At 45.5% G+C, this 19,108-nt stretch overlaps 1 protein-coding gene across 20 annotated transcripts in view; it reads left to right on the top strand.

The window, feature by feature from the left end:
- The window catches only part of CADPS (calcium dependent secretion activator), a 220,897-nt gene that overhangs the window by 124,982 nt on the left and 76,807 nt on the right, over window positions 1-19,108 (top strand). For 11 of the 20 annotated variants that reach the window (XM_042799818.1, XM_042799816.1, XM_042799817.1 and 8 more), the window contains exons 12-13: window positions 7,570-7,706; window positions 12,946-13,133. In XM_042799818.1, the coding sequence (XP_042655752.1) occupies window positions 7,570-7,706; window positions 12,946-13,133 (325 nt within the window). Of the gene's footprint in view, window positions 1-494; window positions 507-7,569; window positions 7,707-12,945; window positions 13,134-14,193; window positions 14,359-19,108 lie in introns of all 20 variants that reach the window. The other 9 variants (XM_042799813.1, XM_042799803.1, XM_042799802.1 and 6 more) reach the window with 3 other exon arrangements.

Below are 19,108 nucleotides of genomic sequence, written 5' to 3'. Positions count from 1 at the left end.
AAAAGTGGTCACTTGTCTGAAAGCACCAATCTTTGTTCGTTCTGTGTTAGTGATGCATCAAACAAAATTCCCAAACATGCTCAACATTCTTTTTTTTTTTTTCTTTCTTTTTAAACTCTTTTCTTTTTAACATGAAAGATTGGTCTGTACTTGTTTTACGTATCACTTGTGGTTATATTTCATTTTTTAATGTCTGTTTATATTTAATGACTGTTAATCACACCATATATGAAAAGTTTGTTGTTTTGAGAATTTGTAATGATTTGCTCCCCCATAATAAGTAGTGAGGTTTATTGAGCTGCTTAAGAAATTTTCAGCTGTAAGTGTTTTGGTTTTTTTTCGGTTGGTCTGATTTTTTCTTAAGTTTCTTTTTTATTCTTTGCTTGAACCCAAATATTTAGCTGCTAGGTTAGGGCTCCTGTCTGCTTTCCTGAGCCTTGTTGCTAGTCTTTATGTTATTCTGGTTTGTTCCTTCTTACCCTGCTAACTTCTAGCTGGACTCAAGGGTAAGTGCTTCCCTGTAGCTAGCACAGCTCAGATAATCAGACTAGATTATCTGACATATGCAATGTGCTTTTTTTTCTCTTAAATCTTTCTCATGTTTAGATTTTGTAGTACAAACTTTCCATGTTATTTTCCTGAATTGAGATTTGAAATGTAAGTTTCCATACTGAAATTAGGATGCATGTGATGTTTGCATAATTGCCTTCTCTCCCTGGCTTTCACATTGGCATCAAGTGATCCTCTTAGTAAAGCCAATCATTTACATTTCTATTTTTCATTCCAAGATGTAAATATTAATTAACATTACAATAAAATTGTAAATAATACCTTCTTTTGTTTCATGGAATTTACATCTAGTTGACTGCTTCCTGCCTGAAAACAGATCATTTTGCACTCTGACAATATCCCTTCTCTCCGTGCCGATGATTAGCTCGGTGCAGTGCACCAGCGTGCGGGGTTAACCGTGGACACCTCAAAGCATAGAAAAGTAGGGCAGGAGACCCCGAGAGACCTAGATGAGGTGCAGGACTCCACAGGAGCCCCCCCAAAATCCCCTCCACACATGCCTTGTGAAAACACGCCTGAGTCATCAAGGTTTGGTAGATCCCTCTCCCGTAAACTCTGTAGGGGATGATTTCAGCAGCAAGCGGCAGCCGTCTGAGTCACCCCGGGTTTGGAGGTGCTGACCCACTCCAACTTAAGTACATTAGTCACGGAGGGGTGCTGCTGTTCCCCCAAATTATCGTAAATTAATGTTTTAGCATGGGTCTCAGTCACCAATCAAAGCAATGTTTGCCAAAGAATAAGCCAGGGGAATTACTATTTTACCTTTTCCCGCTGGAATACCTACTTTGGAAAAGATAAAAGTCCAAACTTGTAGTGTAAAAGAGCTTCTCCTCAGTCTTTGTTCAAGTCTTAAATACACCCGGTACAAATCCTTTATTGGTGTTAAAAGCTGCTTCTCCAATACCTGGTGAGTGCCTGCTTTCCTTAGGAGGGAATAGCATCAGTGGGTCATGAGAGCTGGCAAATATGTATCTGGAGTATCTGAATGCAATTATGAGAAGGAACAGGCGGTGTCATCCCTCCTGGCCATCAAACAAGATTCCTTTTTTCCTTCTTCCTCCTTTTGTTTCTTTTTTCTTCTTTTTTTTTTTTTTTTTTTCTGTGTGCGAGTATGTGCGTGTGTGTATAAGTATGCCCATGGGTAGCAGGCAGAATTCCTTCTCAGCAGACACTTTCTTTTTTCTTTCTTTTTTTTGTTTTCCAAATGTTTGGATTTTCAAAGAGGATTCTTATCAGACTTTACCGCAAAAAAAAAAAAAAAAAAAAAAAAAAAAAAAAGTTTAATTTGATGGAAATACAGATTTTTGCCACTTTGAAAGAAAGAAAGAAAGAGTGAATGAATGAATGAACTTGGGTCTGGCAACATTACATGTATTTGCACTACAATGCATTGCTATCCTATTAGATTATTAGTTTTGTGCTTTAATTGCTTTTTTTTATTTTAGATAGTTAGAGATATCTTGAGAACGCTGCTGTGTCTTCTGTATTGTCAACTTGCAGATGCTTCATTGCAGGAATGCAGAATTAAAATGTTAATTCAGTTCTCCCATAACTTGCATGAATTTAAAACTAGCCTGTAAATCACTTCTACATGCTGTAAGAAGCATGGGACTCTAACTTATGAAATACGAATTCACAGGTTTCTGCAGTCATCCAATTCAAAATATATTTAAATAGTTATAATAATGCTGTGAAATAATGTTTTATATTATAAATAGCTGTTCTAAAACTGTGTTTTTAACTTGCCACACAAGGAATTATGTAAGTGCATACTACAAATTCTTTTTCATTTAACTACCAAACATTAGATAATTTAGATTTCAATTCAGTGCCTAGTGTGTCTGGTGATTTACAGGAACATTCATAATTGTTTATTAAAATTGTAACTCGAGCAGAAAAGAATTTGTTTGCAGCAGGGGAAGAGCCATAAAACACAGGAATAAACAGCCAATTAAATTTAAAGCTGTCTTCTAACGCAGAATAATATGAAGGGAAAAAAAGGGCTCTTCGATATCCAGCTGAAAGGCGAGTTCCGCCTGCTGCAGGGGCTGGAGCTCATAGCGGGGAGGAGGTCTGCAGAGCCCGCACACACACACACATGCACACACGTATGTCACTTCTCAGAGGTGGCAATGCCACCGTGCCCGGCGAGGAGGGGACTCGGTAAGTCACCAGCCGGCACTGCCAGCAGCTCGCTCCCCGGCCGCAGCCGGGCGTTTGGAGTCCCCGCACGGGTTCGTTCCACCCACCCCCCGCCCAGAACACGGGTTTTGCTGGTAAAACCTCCCGCTCCACGGGGCCCAACAAAACGGGATTTCTGGGCGCTTCCCCCCCGGGTATTTCTTCAAGGAGCCGCGGCCCCGGCGTGTCCGTTGGCTCCGCGGAAGCGGCGAGAGCAGGAGGGGACCCCGCGGCCCCCCGCCCCGGTGCGTGGCCGGCGAGCACCGCGCAGGCTGGAAAACTTCTCCCGCTTTGCCCGGCCAGGCCAGCGAAGAGTTTTCTAGAAATATCTGTAAATGAATAGCTGCCATCAATCATTGTCATTCCTTTATTTCATGTCTCCTGATGAGGTTGACTAGTGTCATTGTTTGTTACTGTCCAAACCACATCTTCATTCTTGTAATGTCAAGCAGATATGACAAGCACACATTTTCCAGATGAGTAAGATACAAAGTCACCTTTTAATTTACAGTTGTTTGGGTTTTTTTGTTTGTTTGTTTTGTTTTGTTTTTTAAAAAACAAACGTGTCGTAAAATTTGCTGGATGTACAGTTGCCTTTGGTACTGAAACAAAGTCACTCATTAATGAAAATAAATAAATCTGGAGTAAGAAATTCTTACAATAAAATGGCTACCTAAAGCCTTTTATAACAAGAATTCTTTTATGGAGCTTGTCCCCCACTATTAACTTCACCGCTCTCAAAGCAAAATCTGCCAAAATTATTACTGGAGCAAAAGAAATGCAGAGGGCAGGGAAATACATTTAAAAAAAAAAAAAAAAAAAAAAAAAGAGAGAGATTTGACTGTTTTGTCTCTTCCTTTTTAAATAACTGTTAGATAAAGAGAAATACAGCCCTCAGAGAACCAAATGGTGGGACAGTCCTTTGATAATGAAAATCATTATTGTTGTTGTTGTTGTTGTTGTTGTTGAAATCTTTGTGTTCCCGACACTGGCAGATTTTTAAGACTCTGATTTCAAACACTTGTAGGGAGTGCATGTGTGACAAGGGGCTGGTCAATGGAGTCAGTATAAAATGCAAACTGGATAATAATGAACAAAATAAACCCGGCAGTATTAAAAAAAAGACTGTAATGTAGGTGACCAAGTGTAATATAAAAGGCCAGAGTCTGCAGTTTTCTAGAAGAAAGGTTCGTGCAGTCTGTGCTGCCCGTTTCCCTCTGCTGGCAGCCTCCCTTCCAAGACCACCATCAAACACTTTTCAGCTGCAGTTGTGTTCAGCTTGTCTAAATATGTAAGATAACTTTTGTGGGCCTGCAGCAGCATTTTGGCTGGGGCCCCGAACAAAGAAGCACCAGCGAGCTTGGCACGGCACCTTGGGAAGGGATTGTAAATTACTGGAGCATCATATAACTTTCTTTCTTTGGTTTCTCCTTTCTTTTTAGCTAGAATAACAGAGCAGGGTCAAAAAAGCAACCGTATTGGACTGAAACAATTAAAGTACTTACAAATTAGCTGTACAGTCTGTGTGTGAATATTAGCCATTCTCATTTTGTGCTTTGTTTAAAATTTCATTCAAACTGTACAAGCCATTTTGAAACAGGGTAGATTATACATAAAACATGTCATATGCAGATGTTGACAGTATTTTAAACGCAGATCAGCTGTCTGGAGCAGAGTTATATATTTCAACCTACCATTTTCTTTTTGTATTATCTAGGAAGTTTAATGCTTTTGGTATAATTTGATTCCTAAATTTCATTTCTAAAAGCGAGTCCATATGAGAAATCAAAATGCAAAAATAAATTGCAAATTGCATGACATGTTTATTTTCTAGCAGTTGATTAGGGGAAGGTGAGTTTAGTCTAGGATTGTCCTTTTTAACCTGCTCCCAGTTATTCTTAAGAATTTTAAGCATCTGGCCTAGAGCAGATACTGCATTTAGGAGAAATACACTTATTACCATTCTCCAAAGACACCTCCAGTTAACACCATGCCAGCTTTATCCCCTGGGTGGGCGACGTGCACCCACCCAGCCCCGCAGCTCTGCCCGTGCTAAATGGTTTGCTCACGCCAGAGCTGCGGTGCTGGGCTGCTGCAGGGAGAGCTGCGGCGGGTCATCGTCCCTCCCATGGCAGAAAACCACGTTTTAAGCCACTGACTGAGCAGAAGTTGTGCAGCTCATACTTTTTTGGTCACTTGAGCTCATGTGGTGCCACGTCTGATGCTTCTCTCTCTGTGTGGTTGTTCTGAGGTGGGGAGATTTGGGGCAAATGGGCTTTTGAGCAGGCACGCAATGGGATGCTCAGTAAGGGGTGGCTTCAAAGTGATTAATGAAAGTAAAATTGCCCCTGATTATGGACAGTCATGAAGGCTGTTTAATCACAGTGTCTGTTCTCATGCTTGGCAGGGAACTGTCTGTGTCCCTTGGGCAGGGAAATCTTAAAAAGCTCAGGACAGACCCTCAGCTCCATGGAAGCCAACAGAGCTTCAGTCGGTTCACACCAACTGAGGGTCTGCTCCTTGCCCACTTTGCTCAGAGAACATAAAGTGGGGAAAAGCTTAGTAGTCTAGAGTAAAAAATACTCATTTCAAACATGCTTTCTAGCACATATGCTCAAAAAAGTTCACCAGCTAAAGGGCTAGAGGACTCTTCAAATTTCCAGCTGATTTACTCAGCTCTCAGAGCCTCGTTGGCTGTGCAGGAGGATTGACAGTGTATCAGGGCTCCTAATTGAAAAGTAATAAAATCTCTGAGCGAAGCTGGCAAATGAAGGCCTCCAGCCAATTTGTCAGCTTGCAGTCAACTCCGAGGAGCCGGGCAGAGCAGCAAGCCATTAAAAATAGTCTGATAATATCTGTTAAAATATTTTGTGGGCACTAGGGATGGAATGGAAAACAGCATAGGCAAACTCTTTGGGAGTGGGTGCAGTCAAATCGATCTTGGCCCAAAGGGACAGAGACGATGGGGCAGAAAGCTGTCAAAACGGAGAGGAACCGGCCGGTGCCATGAGCCCCAGGGCTGGGTGGGCTTCGCATCCCACGCCCGAGGATGCTGCAGAGGTGCCGGGGAGGTGATGAGCTGGCTGGGGAGGTTGTCCTCATCCCCCGAGCCAGCCCTCGTGCTGCCACATCGCTTGGCACCATTGGTGGCTTCTTCTGTCCCCGTGCTGAATGAATGCACAGAGCCACCAGCGGAGGTGGAGGGGGGATTTGGGATCGGGGGGGGGAAGCAGCAGGACCCTGCGCGCGGAGCAAAACAGGGGATCAGACCCCCAAAAATTAACCAGCTGTAGGAAAAAAAATCAGTGTTTATTCAGCAGGGTTTTAATGAGGAAAATTGCCAGCTACTGCTGAATTAAGTATTGCTAGCAGCTAATTGAAATGTTACATGTTTTAATTTGTCTGATTTCTTTCCAGTGGGTGATGTTATTTATATAGTTGTATATAGCTAATGACAGACTATACAGAAATGTAAAGATTGCTCCCAATGATCAGTAATATCTGAGAGCACAGACATGAACGAGGTATTTAGGAAGACATGCCATCCTTCACAGCTTAACATTAAATAGTAAAACATATATAAAAGAACACTGTCTCATTATCATTTAAAGCTCTTTTTTTTTATTTATTTATTCTTTTAATTAAGGATTTTTGTTTTTTTCTGATAAAGAGGGATTTTGTTTTAAAACAAATACAGTTACCATATACTACTATTGCAGAAAACTGCATTTTTGTGTCCTTTCAGCCACATTGTTTCAAGGCCACCCAGTTCCCCTAGGAGGCTATAAACAGGGGAAGGATTTAAATCCTATTTTCTTTGTCGAGGATTTGGCAAGAACCCATATAGTAGGAAGCTGGGCACGGACAAAACCAAGTGAAAGGTGTCCTTTAATTCCCCAGCCGCTGGTAGAACAAAGCCTGCTCCCAGCAGGGTCCCGGCTGGCCGCACCCAGGCCGGCTTGGCGGCTTCATTTCAACTGCTGAATTCAGTGTATTTTTAGTTAACCATGTTGAGATTAATTAATTAGCCCCTAGGAGTTAGTGCCCGTAAACGTCACCCAAAGCAGAGAAGTGTGAATACGTTGAGGCTGTTAATTCACCCAAAAATGGCAGCTCGTAATCCAGGCAGAGGAAATTCAGTCCCTCCGTCGGGATGACTGGCAGCTCTGCCGCACTATCGGGTTACTGCCTCAGTGACAACAAACTACATATCAATTTAACTTCTTAGCGATGCTTAAAAGAGCATCTTTTTATTTCGGTGAGGTAGCATTTAAAGTTGCCATTAGGAAAAAGATTGCCGTGGGGAAACAAACATTGGCATTTGGATAAAGAACAACGCAACTGGTCTGATACCTAGAAAACCTAGTAAATGTAGAGAAAAATGCTACAGCTCTAACTTCATTAGAATGGCAGAATCTATTATAATTAACCGCAACTATCTAAATAGGAGCTAATTTACTCATGTGAGCCAAAATTCTGTTAACTCATAGCGTATTGTAAGATACAGAGTAAGTTCTATGGTTTGTGTTCTGGTTTTAAGTATAGAATAAGTGCACTATAATGAGCAGTTGACAAGACATTAATTCTAAAATCTTTTGCCTAAATGCAATAAGATAGTCCATAACTGATGCAAGTTGACAATGGGAGGTGGAAAGTGTACTGTATAGCCTGCAAAGAAAAAAGTTAATGGCAATGTAGGGAAGAGGAGATACTTCGCTTTCATGCTTCATACTGTATATTTTTTTCTGTTGTATTTGTCAACTGAAATGTCTTATATCTCTCTAAATGGTGTCTTTCTCTATATGTATAAATGAACAGATGCAGATAGAGCTCAAAAGCATGGCATGGATGAATTTATCTCTTCCAATCCCTGTAACTTTGACCACGCTTCACTCTTTGAGATGGTTCAGCGCCTCACTTTGGACCACAGACTTAATGATTCCTATTCTTGTCTGGCAAGTATATTCTTTGGTCTCTAGTGATATAAACATCAAGCAGCAAAGTCAAAGCTAGTGCGAGTTGGGGCTAATCCCCCTGTTGCTGGAAGATTGACTTCTGTTTACACCAGGTTTGAATTTGGCCCAGAGGTATTTTCTTTTGAGAGGCTACCTGCAGTGAACTGACTGCTGTTCTTCTCCAGTTGCACTGTCTTTATCATTTCTGTTTGCAATGCTTAAAATGTTTCTTCCTGCAAAGGCAAACTCCAGTGTGGGGTTGTGAAGTAGAGAGCAGTGTTTTGCAGCCTCCCGCCCTGCCTTCCAGAGTCTTCTGGATGAAAAAACAGGGGGAGGATGACGGTCTGGTACCGCCTCCCATGCCAGTGGAGTCCCACCAGGAATAACTGTGGCCCAGCTTTGTGTTTCTTTATGAGCAGGGATCCCCAGCAGGTAGCAGGTGGGACGAGGTGGATAACTGCAGTGATGCTGCAGTCTGTCCATGCTCAAGTAGTCGCATGCCCATCCTGATCATTCTCACAAGTGCAGGTTGCAGCTCTCAGCCCACTGCTGTGTGACACGGTCTGTAGGACAGTGGCACTGGGGTGCTCCAGGACAGCTTGTAGCCTTTGGCTGGGGGGCAGTGCTTGGTGCCTCTTAGGTCCTGGAAAGGTTTAAATCATAAATAACCTTTTAACAACACAGCTTGAACAATTAATTTTTAGCAGTTTCATTGAGGAGGATGAAGAGGCTCTTAGTTTTTGAGAAAACAGCAGAATGAAGCCTTTCTAGAGGGGCCTGAAATGGAGGTCCTGTCCTGTTCATGGCATGGGATAGATCCTGACCTGCTGCCCTCCTGGTGTTTCTTCGTCATGCTGATAGCCTTCATCTTTTGCCAGCTGTGCAGTCCCTGGAGCTGGGGCTCTCAAGTGGCTTGCTGTTAAAAGCAGCAACCTGGGAACACAGCTGAGCAGCTGGCAGTGAGGCTGTCAGTCTCAAATCCTGTCCTCCACGTCCCCCTCCACCATGGTGCTCCTCTCACCTGCTCTGCTTCTTGCACCGCACGCAAGGGCAGATCTCAGAAAGGCTAAGATCCACTAAATGCCGTTAGCAGTAGTGAGCTGTCACCTTCCTGATGAGAGGCAGGGCTAGGAGGAACGGTTGTGGACGTCCCCTGAGGTAAGGATGGGGTGGGGGAAGGCTGCAGCGTGCACTTTACTTGCAGATACCCAAGTGGTACAAGTAGGCTTGGTGGGAGCATTGTCAGACCTGCAGCAGGTTTCTCACTGGTTCCATCGAGGTCTTTGCTCCAGCAGGCAGTGAATTTGGCATGCAGCTTCTGCTCCCCACGCATGGCTGACCCCGGGAGGACCATCCCCATCCATGCATGTCTGACAGGTTGGCTTGCAGCTGGTTTGTCTCTGTGCAGTCTCCGGCCTGGTGAGAGAGCTGTGGCTGTTGAATTAAATTCATGGAGAAGTGCAAGGCTATCACTGAAAATGATTAACAATGTTTCTCTTCAAGAAACCCAACAGCCACACTACTGCTTGTTATTGAGATGTTTAGGCCCTTGCTAGAAGCTACTGGAGTTGTGGAGCTCCCCTCAGCACCAAGACTTGTGCCTCTTCGAAGTAGAGCATCACCAATTAACCGTGTTGTTTCAAATCACCCATTGCAGAGCATTATAAAGAAGAGAATAATGGGCTGTGTTCACCTACGCTTGGATTTCACATGCTTATTTACTTATTTTGATATGGTTTTGTCCGGATTATGGCATAAAAAAACAGACTGACCCCAAAATTTGAGTTCAACTGCAAAGAGCTCCCATTGCTCTTGATATGTCTGTGGGTTGTTGGTGATACCACTGCGCTGACTTGCCTGGAGGAGCTGTGAGCCCGTGGTAAGCCTGCTCTGTCCGCTCTGTGTGCCGCTGGGCAATTGTTATTCTCCCTACAGGACATTCCCATGCAAGGTCCTGCAGAGTTTTGCCTTGTCGCACCTCTTCTTGTTCTCAAACGTGGACGTGGAGGTGCCAGGGAAGACTTACCCGGACACAGTGGCTTACCCTGACACAGAGGATAGCTCGGCGTCGCCTCCTTTCCATGGAACCAGGTTAAACAACATTATCGTGAGCCCACTCACTGGCTGAGCCAGGCATCCCTATGAAAACAAACAGGCTGGCTGACTAATCTCGGCTATGGCAGAAGTGATGTTTGCTGGCAGAGAGCACCGTGCTGGGGAAGAGCGTTGTCTGCAGAGCTTGCTGAGGGCTCCTTCCCATCATCCACAGACTGGTAGCACAGTCTCATTCACAGCTCCTCCTGGACTTCTGGGAAGAGTATGCAGCTCTTCCAACTTAGTGTGGACCCCACACAGGCAGGAGGCTTCATTTCTTTCTGCTTGGACATGTGTGTTGTTTCTGAGTCTGCCCTTCAGCTCTTTCCAAGACTTCCCAAACCACTGCCAGCATCCAGCTCATGCAGCTAGGTCCCTGGAGCTGTATTTCCCATGACGTGTCAGCCTTCGTGGGATTCACATAATACAGCACAACATGTACCAAGGAAAGGTGGTCTTCCATAGTGCCCAGCCTAGCCAAGATGATGTGAAGCAGTCAACTTAAAAGGTCCATGAGGCAAGCCACCAAAATGAAATTCTTCTGTTTTTTCCTATGGTAAACAGGGAAATTCGGCGACTGAAAAGTTGAAATTTTCCCTCAAAAATTCTGGTTTTCAGAAAAGCTGCGTTTGCCATTAGAAAACTTGCCAGTGTCTCTCCAGCCCTCATCAAGCCTTGCTTTACCCAGCTCCCAAGCTCCCCTTGCTCTCCCTGCTGATGCCTGGGACATGTGTCCCCTTCTCGGTGCAGTTCAGCTTGTTGAACACGGTCAGTTGAGCTCCCTGTGCTCTGCAGCCTTCCTCCATTGTCCCCTCCAGGCTTCTTTATGCCACTGAAGACCATCTGGGAGACCACACCGAGCTACACCTAGCTGCACTGGGGAGAGACACCCGGTGTGTCATCACTTTCAGCTGCGTTTGCCAGACTGGCTGGTTGTCAGCTGGTTGCTCCAGGCAAATCTTAATCAGGAGCCAGGATCTGCCTGAAGATGTGGGGGATTTGTCTGAATACCACCTTTCATCACACCTTAAGATTTTTTTCTGGAGCTGTGGGGAGCAGCATTTACTGATCCTTTAGAGGCCTGTTCAGCAGCAGGATTTTTATTTCATACCTCTGCTGTGCAAAAGGGGGCCACCTGGTCTTCCTGGGCTCTGGATCTCTCCACCCGTAGTCTGCCTGTGCTCTCATGAGGTATCACGGTATGAGGCTCATCACTGAACCTCTGAGCTTCTGCTCAGGCCTCCCCTCAGTGAACCATGGCAGCGATGTTGAGTGGTTGCCTCCATCCCTCCTGTCCACTTGAGGACCAGCACTTCGCAGAGCCGGGAGCAGGGGAGCAGTGTGGCTGCGCTGGATCGCTGGGTCCAGCCTCCTGCTTCCTTCAACCCAAATTCTGGGACTGATACCTGGCGCCAGTGAAATTAGTGCCAGCCTTCCCACTGATGTCAGTAGGGCCAAGATTTCATCCCATAGGGAGGACTGAGTCCTTTCTATATATTAGGTGAATATAACAATTTCAACTGCATTTCTACCCCGTTAACCAAATGCACACGTCTTTCTATCGCAGAACAGTTACGGCACTTCTGTATTTTTACCATGCCTGATCGCCAGAGACTTGTGTGAAGAGAGGCAAGGTGAAGAGACGGTCCACAGATATAACAATCAGGCAACATAAAGAAATCCAGCATCAAGCATAATAGCACCAAGCAAAAATCAAACAAATATACCGTTAAAAGTGGTGAAGGCAAATATACCCCTCCCAAAAAATAGCCTTCCAGAGTGCCGTCCCATCTGCATTGTTCTATGTCTTCATTTTGAAATGTGCACTTCTAGTGATCCCAGCACTGTAGCTACTCCCTATATCTATCATTTTCCCCTCATTATTTTAATTCTTTTCTCAATCTGTTTTGGAGTTGGCCCAATAAGGATGAGCAAATCCTTCTCTATGTCTTTGAGCTCTTAATTGATATTTCTTCAACTCTTTTCAAAGCAGCTATTTTGGCATCTAGAAAAGATTTGGTGTCATCTGAGTGGTAGAAAATATATTTTAATCTTTCACAGCAGTGTTGTTTCTAAGATGTAGCATTTGGGGTAACAGATGGGGTGGCAAAGAAGTTGCCTATAGGGGCAGTGCTCTGCCTCAACTACTCTCCCGCCCGCTGCAGGAACTTTTCAATTAAACGATGAAAGATTTTGCAGCTTGATGCATTCCAGAGCTGCGTCTTAGCAATTGTTTAGCACCCAAATTTCCATGTAAATATTGACGGTTTTGCAGCATTTTGAAAAGCAATCTACGAGAATATTCTTGTTCTCGCTAGTGCCTTTCCGGAAGGCAGAGGCATGCTCCGCTTCGGCTGTCCCGGGACGTTCACCGGGGCCGTCCCCTCACAGGGAAGGGTGCCCTGCATGGGACCCAGACGTTGCACCACAAGCCGTGTGTCAGCAGGCCCTCAGGACTGACAGACAGAAATAGTCTGAGGTTTCTGGATGTGTAAAGAAACCCAGCTCGTGAGCAGAGCCTTCCCTTTGCTTCGATGCCGAGGAGGTGGGTGATGGCAGAGCGCGTCGCCAGCGGAACACAATAAGGACAATGGGAAACATCCCTTTCTGATACACTGCGGAGCTGCCTTCCTCCATCTGGAGGATGTTCCTACCTGCCAGATGCAAGAAAAGTCATTATTCAGTGTAATCCTCCATGCTCTCCCCCAGATCAGTCTTCCTGCTCCTGGCCGAATGTACAATCCCATTCCTGAAATGAGATTACTGTTTCACGCTGTTTAAATAATCAAACCTTTATCATCTCTTAAAGGTGTAAGTCTTTATTTTTTTGTCTTTTTTTTTTTTTTTTTCTTTTTTTGCTAGGCACTGACATGAACTGGCCGCCTAACTTTTCAGCATTTTAAATGACATTTCCCTTTAATGGTAGCATAATATGTTTTTGTTAACAGTTGCACTAAGTACATGCTGTGTTTGGGTGATGATATACAGACTGTATTGCTTAAAAGTGACCTCTCTCCTTTTTCCTTAACATAGCTTTAGGTTTGTATTTATTTTGTTAGTACAGTTGACCACTACACCTCCAAATCTGATAGCCTTTGTATTTAATAACTTATATTTAAAATCAAGTCTCTTTATTTCTAAACAGGGCTGGTTTAGTCCTGGCCAGGTCTTTGTGCTAGATGAGTATTGTGCACGTAATGGAGTGAGAGGCTGTCACAGACATCTCTGCTACCTCAGAGATTTGCTAGAGCGCGCAGAAAATGGAGCTATGATTGACCCCACCTTACTTCACTACAGCTTTGCCTTTTGTGCATCACATGTTCATGGCAACAGGTAAGGAATTCTTCTTGGCTAGCAACTCCCTGCCAGCAAGGGATGACTTTGTCAAATATAGGTTTCCTTGGATAATGCACAACAGTCCCCAATTTGTTTTCACAGTGGATGTTTGGCAGCAGCGCTTCTAGTGGCATAGTCGGTTTGTTTGTTTGTTTCGTTGCTTGTTTAATGTAAGCAATAAAAATGCACGTAGAGGATCCAGAAATGAGGGGTTTTAACTTTCTTACCCAGGCACCTGCTAGATGCAGTTCTGGACAAATTAGAGTTGAGGTATATGTGACTGTCATGGGTTGAATAAATAGAAGTAAATGGTACACTATACTGATTTAATTGGTGTGCAAGAGGATCTGACAAGTTGCAGCAGCGATATTTTCAGCTGAACCAAACTTCAGTGTTTAGAAGGGCTTTAAGCCCCCGGGCACCCATGTCTCATTTAAAGTCCATGTGACGTCAGTTCGGAAATTGCTTAGACTTAACTAAAAATTTTATTTTGCTGCTGTTGCAAAGCAATTTCAGTTTCAGAAGTAGCCCATTCCTTTCTCTAAAATGTGGCAAACCTTTGATGGGAGGAACTGGAGCTGTGCTTTTTCCTTTTCTATTTATTTTGTTGACAGCTGTACCATCTATTGCAGCTTCTTTTTCTGCTTTTTTCTGTTAAGTTCTATTATATGCTTTGAAATACCACTCTATCCTGCATATGCTGCTGAAGAAAGGAATGTTATAAAATAATTACATGTTTTCAAAAACCCTCTGGTAACTACCATCCCAAATTATGACATGCATTGCCCAGGTTTCACGTTGCAAGGCTGCCGCTTGCTTTTGCAGTTACTTTCATACATCTTGTCATGGAAACCGAGTTTTTGCTTCCTTAGTTTCTTTTTTAGTTCTGACTTTCTTTTGCTTGTTCGTTCCTTCTTTGCCAATTGGTATTTGATTTCAGTTGTTTCCTTTCAGTTTAGCTTCCTTTTGTTTTATTTTGAGTTTTTTCATGCTTTCTTCTTGTTTCTTTCACTTTTGCTGCCGGCCTTGCCCCGTGCATTTCAATCACTCCCCAAAGCCAACACATGGCAGAATTACTTGGTGGGTCACAGCCAAGTGCAGACGGCGAGGTGGGCAAAGTGTCTCATGCCTCTGCCGCTGAAGCGGAGACAAAAAAGGATTCCAGAAAGGAGTCCAAAAAAAGGAAAGATTCCAAATCCCAGCCGAATCCAGACCCAAAAAGGTAAGCGAAAGCGCGCAGTGCACAGAAGTGTGTTGCAGAGGGCACTGGGCTCCTCGGTCACTGAGCACACTGGGCAGTTTGCATCCCCACGGCACGGGGGGACCGGCCGCGGCACCGGCGTTCAGGTCTTACACTCTCCTGGGAGTTGGATGGCATTTGGGCACCCGAGTCCCGTAGGGGGTCACGGCCTTGAGTTTTTTAGGTGTGTGTTTAGGAGATGGCTCACATGGTGTGTAGGAGATGAGACTGGGCAGGGGAGGAAACCGGTTGCCCTTGTCACCCCTCTTCCATAAGCAGGGCTCATCCTGGCAGGAGGCTGTTTTGGGGACAGGACCTGGCTCAAAGCCTGTTTGGCCTGTAATGGAGAGGAGGTTGGATGCTGGACACGACTGCCCCACGTACCTATTCGCAGGGTCCAGCACGGCCAGAGCTGGAGCCTCCACTTCATCAGGGTTGGTGGCAGGAGGTATCTGATGGTGCTGGCCAAGCTGACACCCCACCATTCCCTTCCTGTGGGGCTGGAGAGTTGTGGGCTCAGGAAAATGTCTTGCTTTAAAACCCATGTGATGTGTAGACCCCAGTCCTGTGCCTGTACAGCTGCCCAGGACTGTGTGTGACTGCTGTGCCGTGCTGGGAGACTTCTGGGCACCACCAAAGAGGCAGCCCAGACACAGAAGGGCTCTTCGAGTAATTAATTTTAAATATTCCAAGAAAGGAACGCGATGTTTTGCTGTGACTTATCTGTCTTTAGCTGATGGTTGACTTCACATCAGAAGGGTGAAGGTTCGTATTCCTCGGTAGCTGCCATCTCCCCGCTGCCTGGGGGTTACGGGAGGCTCTGTGCTGGAGCTGCAAGGCTGCGGCGTTGTGCTTTCTCACTGAGGGCAGGCTCTGCGTAACACCCGGGAGTTTGGTGCAGAGACTGCGGGGTGCAGTTTCTGGCTTCTGCAGCTGGGAGGTCACAAAAAGGGACCGCGGGGCATCTGAGAGAAAGTGCAACTCGTGTCTGCTATCAGAAATCTGAATATCTGAGCGGAAGAGTCACGATTCCTTTTCAGAAAGCTGCTTAGGCCACATGCATCATGCATTTGTGAGCTGGCTGGCAGAGAGTGATGGAAAGCCAATATTTACCCCTGCAGTCCTTACTGGCAATTGCGACATGTGTAAAGCTGAGTTCTCTTTAGCTACGTCCCTTCCTCCCACCTGCTGCGTCCATACGTTGCTTTTTGCCTTAGGGCTGGCCATGCTCTCCCCAGGAAACCTTTCGCTAACGGCAGAGCTGAAAACTTCCCATGTAAGATTTCTGAAGGTGGGAGCACGCCTGCCCCAGGACCCAGCACAGTGTCCAGCAGAGCATCTTGGAGCTGCCGTGCATTGCACTGTCATTGGTATGCACAGTGGTCTGGGGAAGATTCAAGTTATGACATATTTTTCTGTTTAACGAAGGGTTCCTTCTCTGTTAAAACTGAGAAAGTGTCGATTTACTTTACAAAGGGAAGTTCCTTCACTTTTAGACACTAGAAAAACAGAATGGGTGGTTTAGCTTTCCCCAGAATGAGGTTGGCTGTCAATCAGAATATGCCAACCAGTAATGAAGGTCGAGCAGGGAGATAATTTCATGTGGCTATCAATCTCCTGTATTAGCAGCTGACAGTGATGGAGCTGAGGTGGGCTGTCTGTTTGTATCGCGTTTGCGTCGGGTCAGGCAGCGAGACAACAGTCGCTTGCAGTCAGCGGGGAAGTGCAGGCAGGCTGGGGTGCGGAGGCTGAGGACAGCCCGAAGGTCAAGGCTGACAGGATGACAGGCGTCAGCGCGGGGACGATGCCTCCGCGCCTGCCCGGCTCCCGCCTCGCACCGCGCCCGGGATGGGAGCAGGGCGGCGGCTGGTGGGAACGCACCTCCAGCTTGGAGCTGACCCTGCGGCCGCAGCAGGTGAAATGGTCAAAGCGGGATTTTGGGGGGGGCGTTTTGGAGCCCTGTTGCTTTAGATGCCAGGGTTTGGTCTCTCTCCCTCCTTTGGGCTCATGCAGCTTATTCAGACCCCTGGAAGCCTGACATAATCTCTCCAAACCAAGGCTGTAAATCACTGCTGTTTGCATGACAGGCCCCTTAATTTTTCTGTTAAGTTCATCCTTTTCTAAGTGAAACTGGAGTTAAATGTAAATTCCTTGTCCTAAGTTTCACCTCCTGCAGATACCTGAATATGTAATGTGCAGGCTGTCAGGAAGGCAGGGACCAGCTGAACATCCTTACGCCTTTCTGCTACCCAGGTACTGGCTCTTCACTAAGACTGAGGAACTCGAGGCTTTTTCACTGTTGTGGTTGCTAGTGAGTTGATAACAGAGGTTTTTCTGCTCGGTATCACTGGATGCCTTTTGTAAAGTCCTGCCATTATGAAAGCTGTTGTGATTTCTGATGTATTTGCCTATGTGACAGGTAAGAAATGCATAGTGTTATTCAGGCATCCGACAACACCCGCTGTGTGTTTATTGATGTCAGTTTGCATTTGGTACCACCACCGCAGTATCGAGGCTCTTGCTTTGCTTTATCAATAGTCCTCCAAAAAATAGCAAAGGCAAGAAGCAGGAATGGTTTTAAAAGGACGTCATGATTTCGGGTAAAATTATGAAAGGTTTTCCATGATCTCCCAGGTCTTTCCCTGCCTTCTGTTTTCATGCTTGTCGCTGTCCTCACGTTGGAGGGCTATGACAGTACTGCTGGCGTTCGTTTGACACGCGGAGAAGCGATGTGTTAGAGGAGCCTCACTGATTCCTTGTCTGTGCATGGGAGAGGTGTTGTGGAGCAGCAAGTTGGGGTCAGCTTTCCCAGGCCCAAAGTTAGTGCCTAAACCTTCAGCAGAGTTCTTGCTCCTTTCAGAGGAGTGGCTTTCAGGAGTGACCTTGGTTTTGCATCTGCCTTTTTTGGATTTAGACATATAATATCTTTACTTTTAAACTTTGTAACAACCCCCCCCACGCACTCTTTCTATGCTTGCTAATCCCAAACTTTTAAAAATAAGACTAAAATATTGACTGTGTGCATGCTCAGTATTAGCAGTCATTGAGCTTACCGAAATCAGGATGCCAGGCTGAATCACCTACAGTCTAATAACAACTGAACAGCGTGATTCTCAGTGAGTTGTTGGATGACTATTTACCCAAGGTCCAAGCAGTTAAAAGTCTCTCTTTTAATTAATTAGTGACTTGCCCTTTCATCTGTAACCTGTATTTTACAGCATCAAACTTGTTTTCAAGAAGTAGCTCTTTCATTAGCTACGATTAGCATTAGCTTTTGTTAGTTTTGTACAGCTGTAATCCAGCAGATGTGATGTTAGTGTCATAAACCTTGAGGAACCGAAAAGCCTGCATAACGTATTTGCAATTTTTCCCATTGTATTCTAATATATATCTGGCTGTTTCGCATAAAGGCAAGATTTCCCTACAGCTAGTTAAAAAAACAAAACAGGACATTTTTGGTCCCTTAAAAGAAGTAGTAAGTATGTGAATGCTTTGTCACAGTATCTTTATATGCTTCCCATGGCGCTTCATATTTAGTTTCCGCATCTCACTCAGCTTAAGCGCCCCGGCTGCAGCAAGGCAGGTTCAAATCTGGCAGGGCGTGATGCTGTAACCTTTCGTTAGGTGCCAGCTCCGTGTCCCGACCAGCCCCCGTGAGAAGCCCGCGGTGGCACGGCGTGCCTCACGGCTGTCTGTCGGATGGGATCTGGCACCTGCGCTGACGGGCGGTGGGTTGCCCGCCGCCAGCAGACAACGGGCTCCGTGCGGCCGGCTGACGTGATTCGTTACAACGGGTGTAGGATGGCATTGCTCAGAAACCATCGGGCTCGGTACGTCGCGGGGTGCAGGTCGCACGTGAGGAGCGACGAGCCGTGGCTTGGCCCGGCGCGGCGGCGCGCGGGAGAGCCCAGGCGAAAGGCAGGCAGGAGTTGGGAGGATGAAGTGGCCCCCATGCTCCGCGGCATCTCGAGCGGGCGGCTGGGGCAGCGCCCAGGGGAGCGGGCGGAGGGCTGGGCTGAACAAAGGGCTTCCAACCCGCAGTCCCCGCGCAGTGTGAATTCCCAGGAAAAAAAAAAAAAAAAAGGGGGAGTCGGGGAAGATCGATGTTTGCTGAATGAGCTTTTTTTTTTTTTTTTTTTTTTTTTTCAAGGGGTCTAAACAGGTGGGCTCTTTCAGGTCAGATTTGCTGGGGGAGACGTAGGAGGCAGCCGGCAGGCAGCTGTGATCCTGCCCGCATCCCCAGAGCCAGTCCCCGTGCAACCGGTGGGACTTCACGCAGGCAAGTCTTCCTGCGAGGGATCCTTTAAAAGCCTCTCCTGACACATGCCGTCCAAGGCACTAATCATCGATGTTTACTGTATAGCTCATATGTGCTGCACCTGGCAACCAGCAAGGGAGCTGAAGGCAGCACGTGTTTTATATTTGAGTTGTTACTTAAAAAATCAAATTATTTGCATCAGTTTTTGACATTGTTTTTTTTTCCTTGGCTCTGTATGCCAGGGCTCACAGTGCGTGCAAAGATCTGTTTGCTACGTGTAAGCAATATTTTCCCCAGTAAAAAAAAAAAGTGTAGACAAGTTAAACATGAAAGGTGTAAAAGATGATATGTCTTTTCATTTATAAGCCGCCATGGTATTTCATACAGGCTTATGTCAAAGAGATTAACCCACTGGAGCTATACTGTATGTTTATAATTGCATACAAATGCACGCTATTGCTTCATATATTAGTC

The sequence above is a fragment of the Tyto alba genome, unplaced genomic scaffold (genome assembly GCF_018691265.1).
Source record: "Tyto alba isolate M040663 unplaced genomic scaffold, T.alba_DEE_v4.0 Super-Scaffold_3, whole genome shotgun sequence".
NCBI lineage: Eukaryota > Metazoa > Chordata > Aves > Strigiformes > Tytonidae > Tyto > Tyto alba.
Note: the sequence above shows the minus strand (reverse complement) of the source record. Positions and strands in the feature narration are given on the sequence as shown.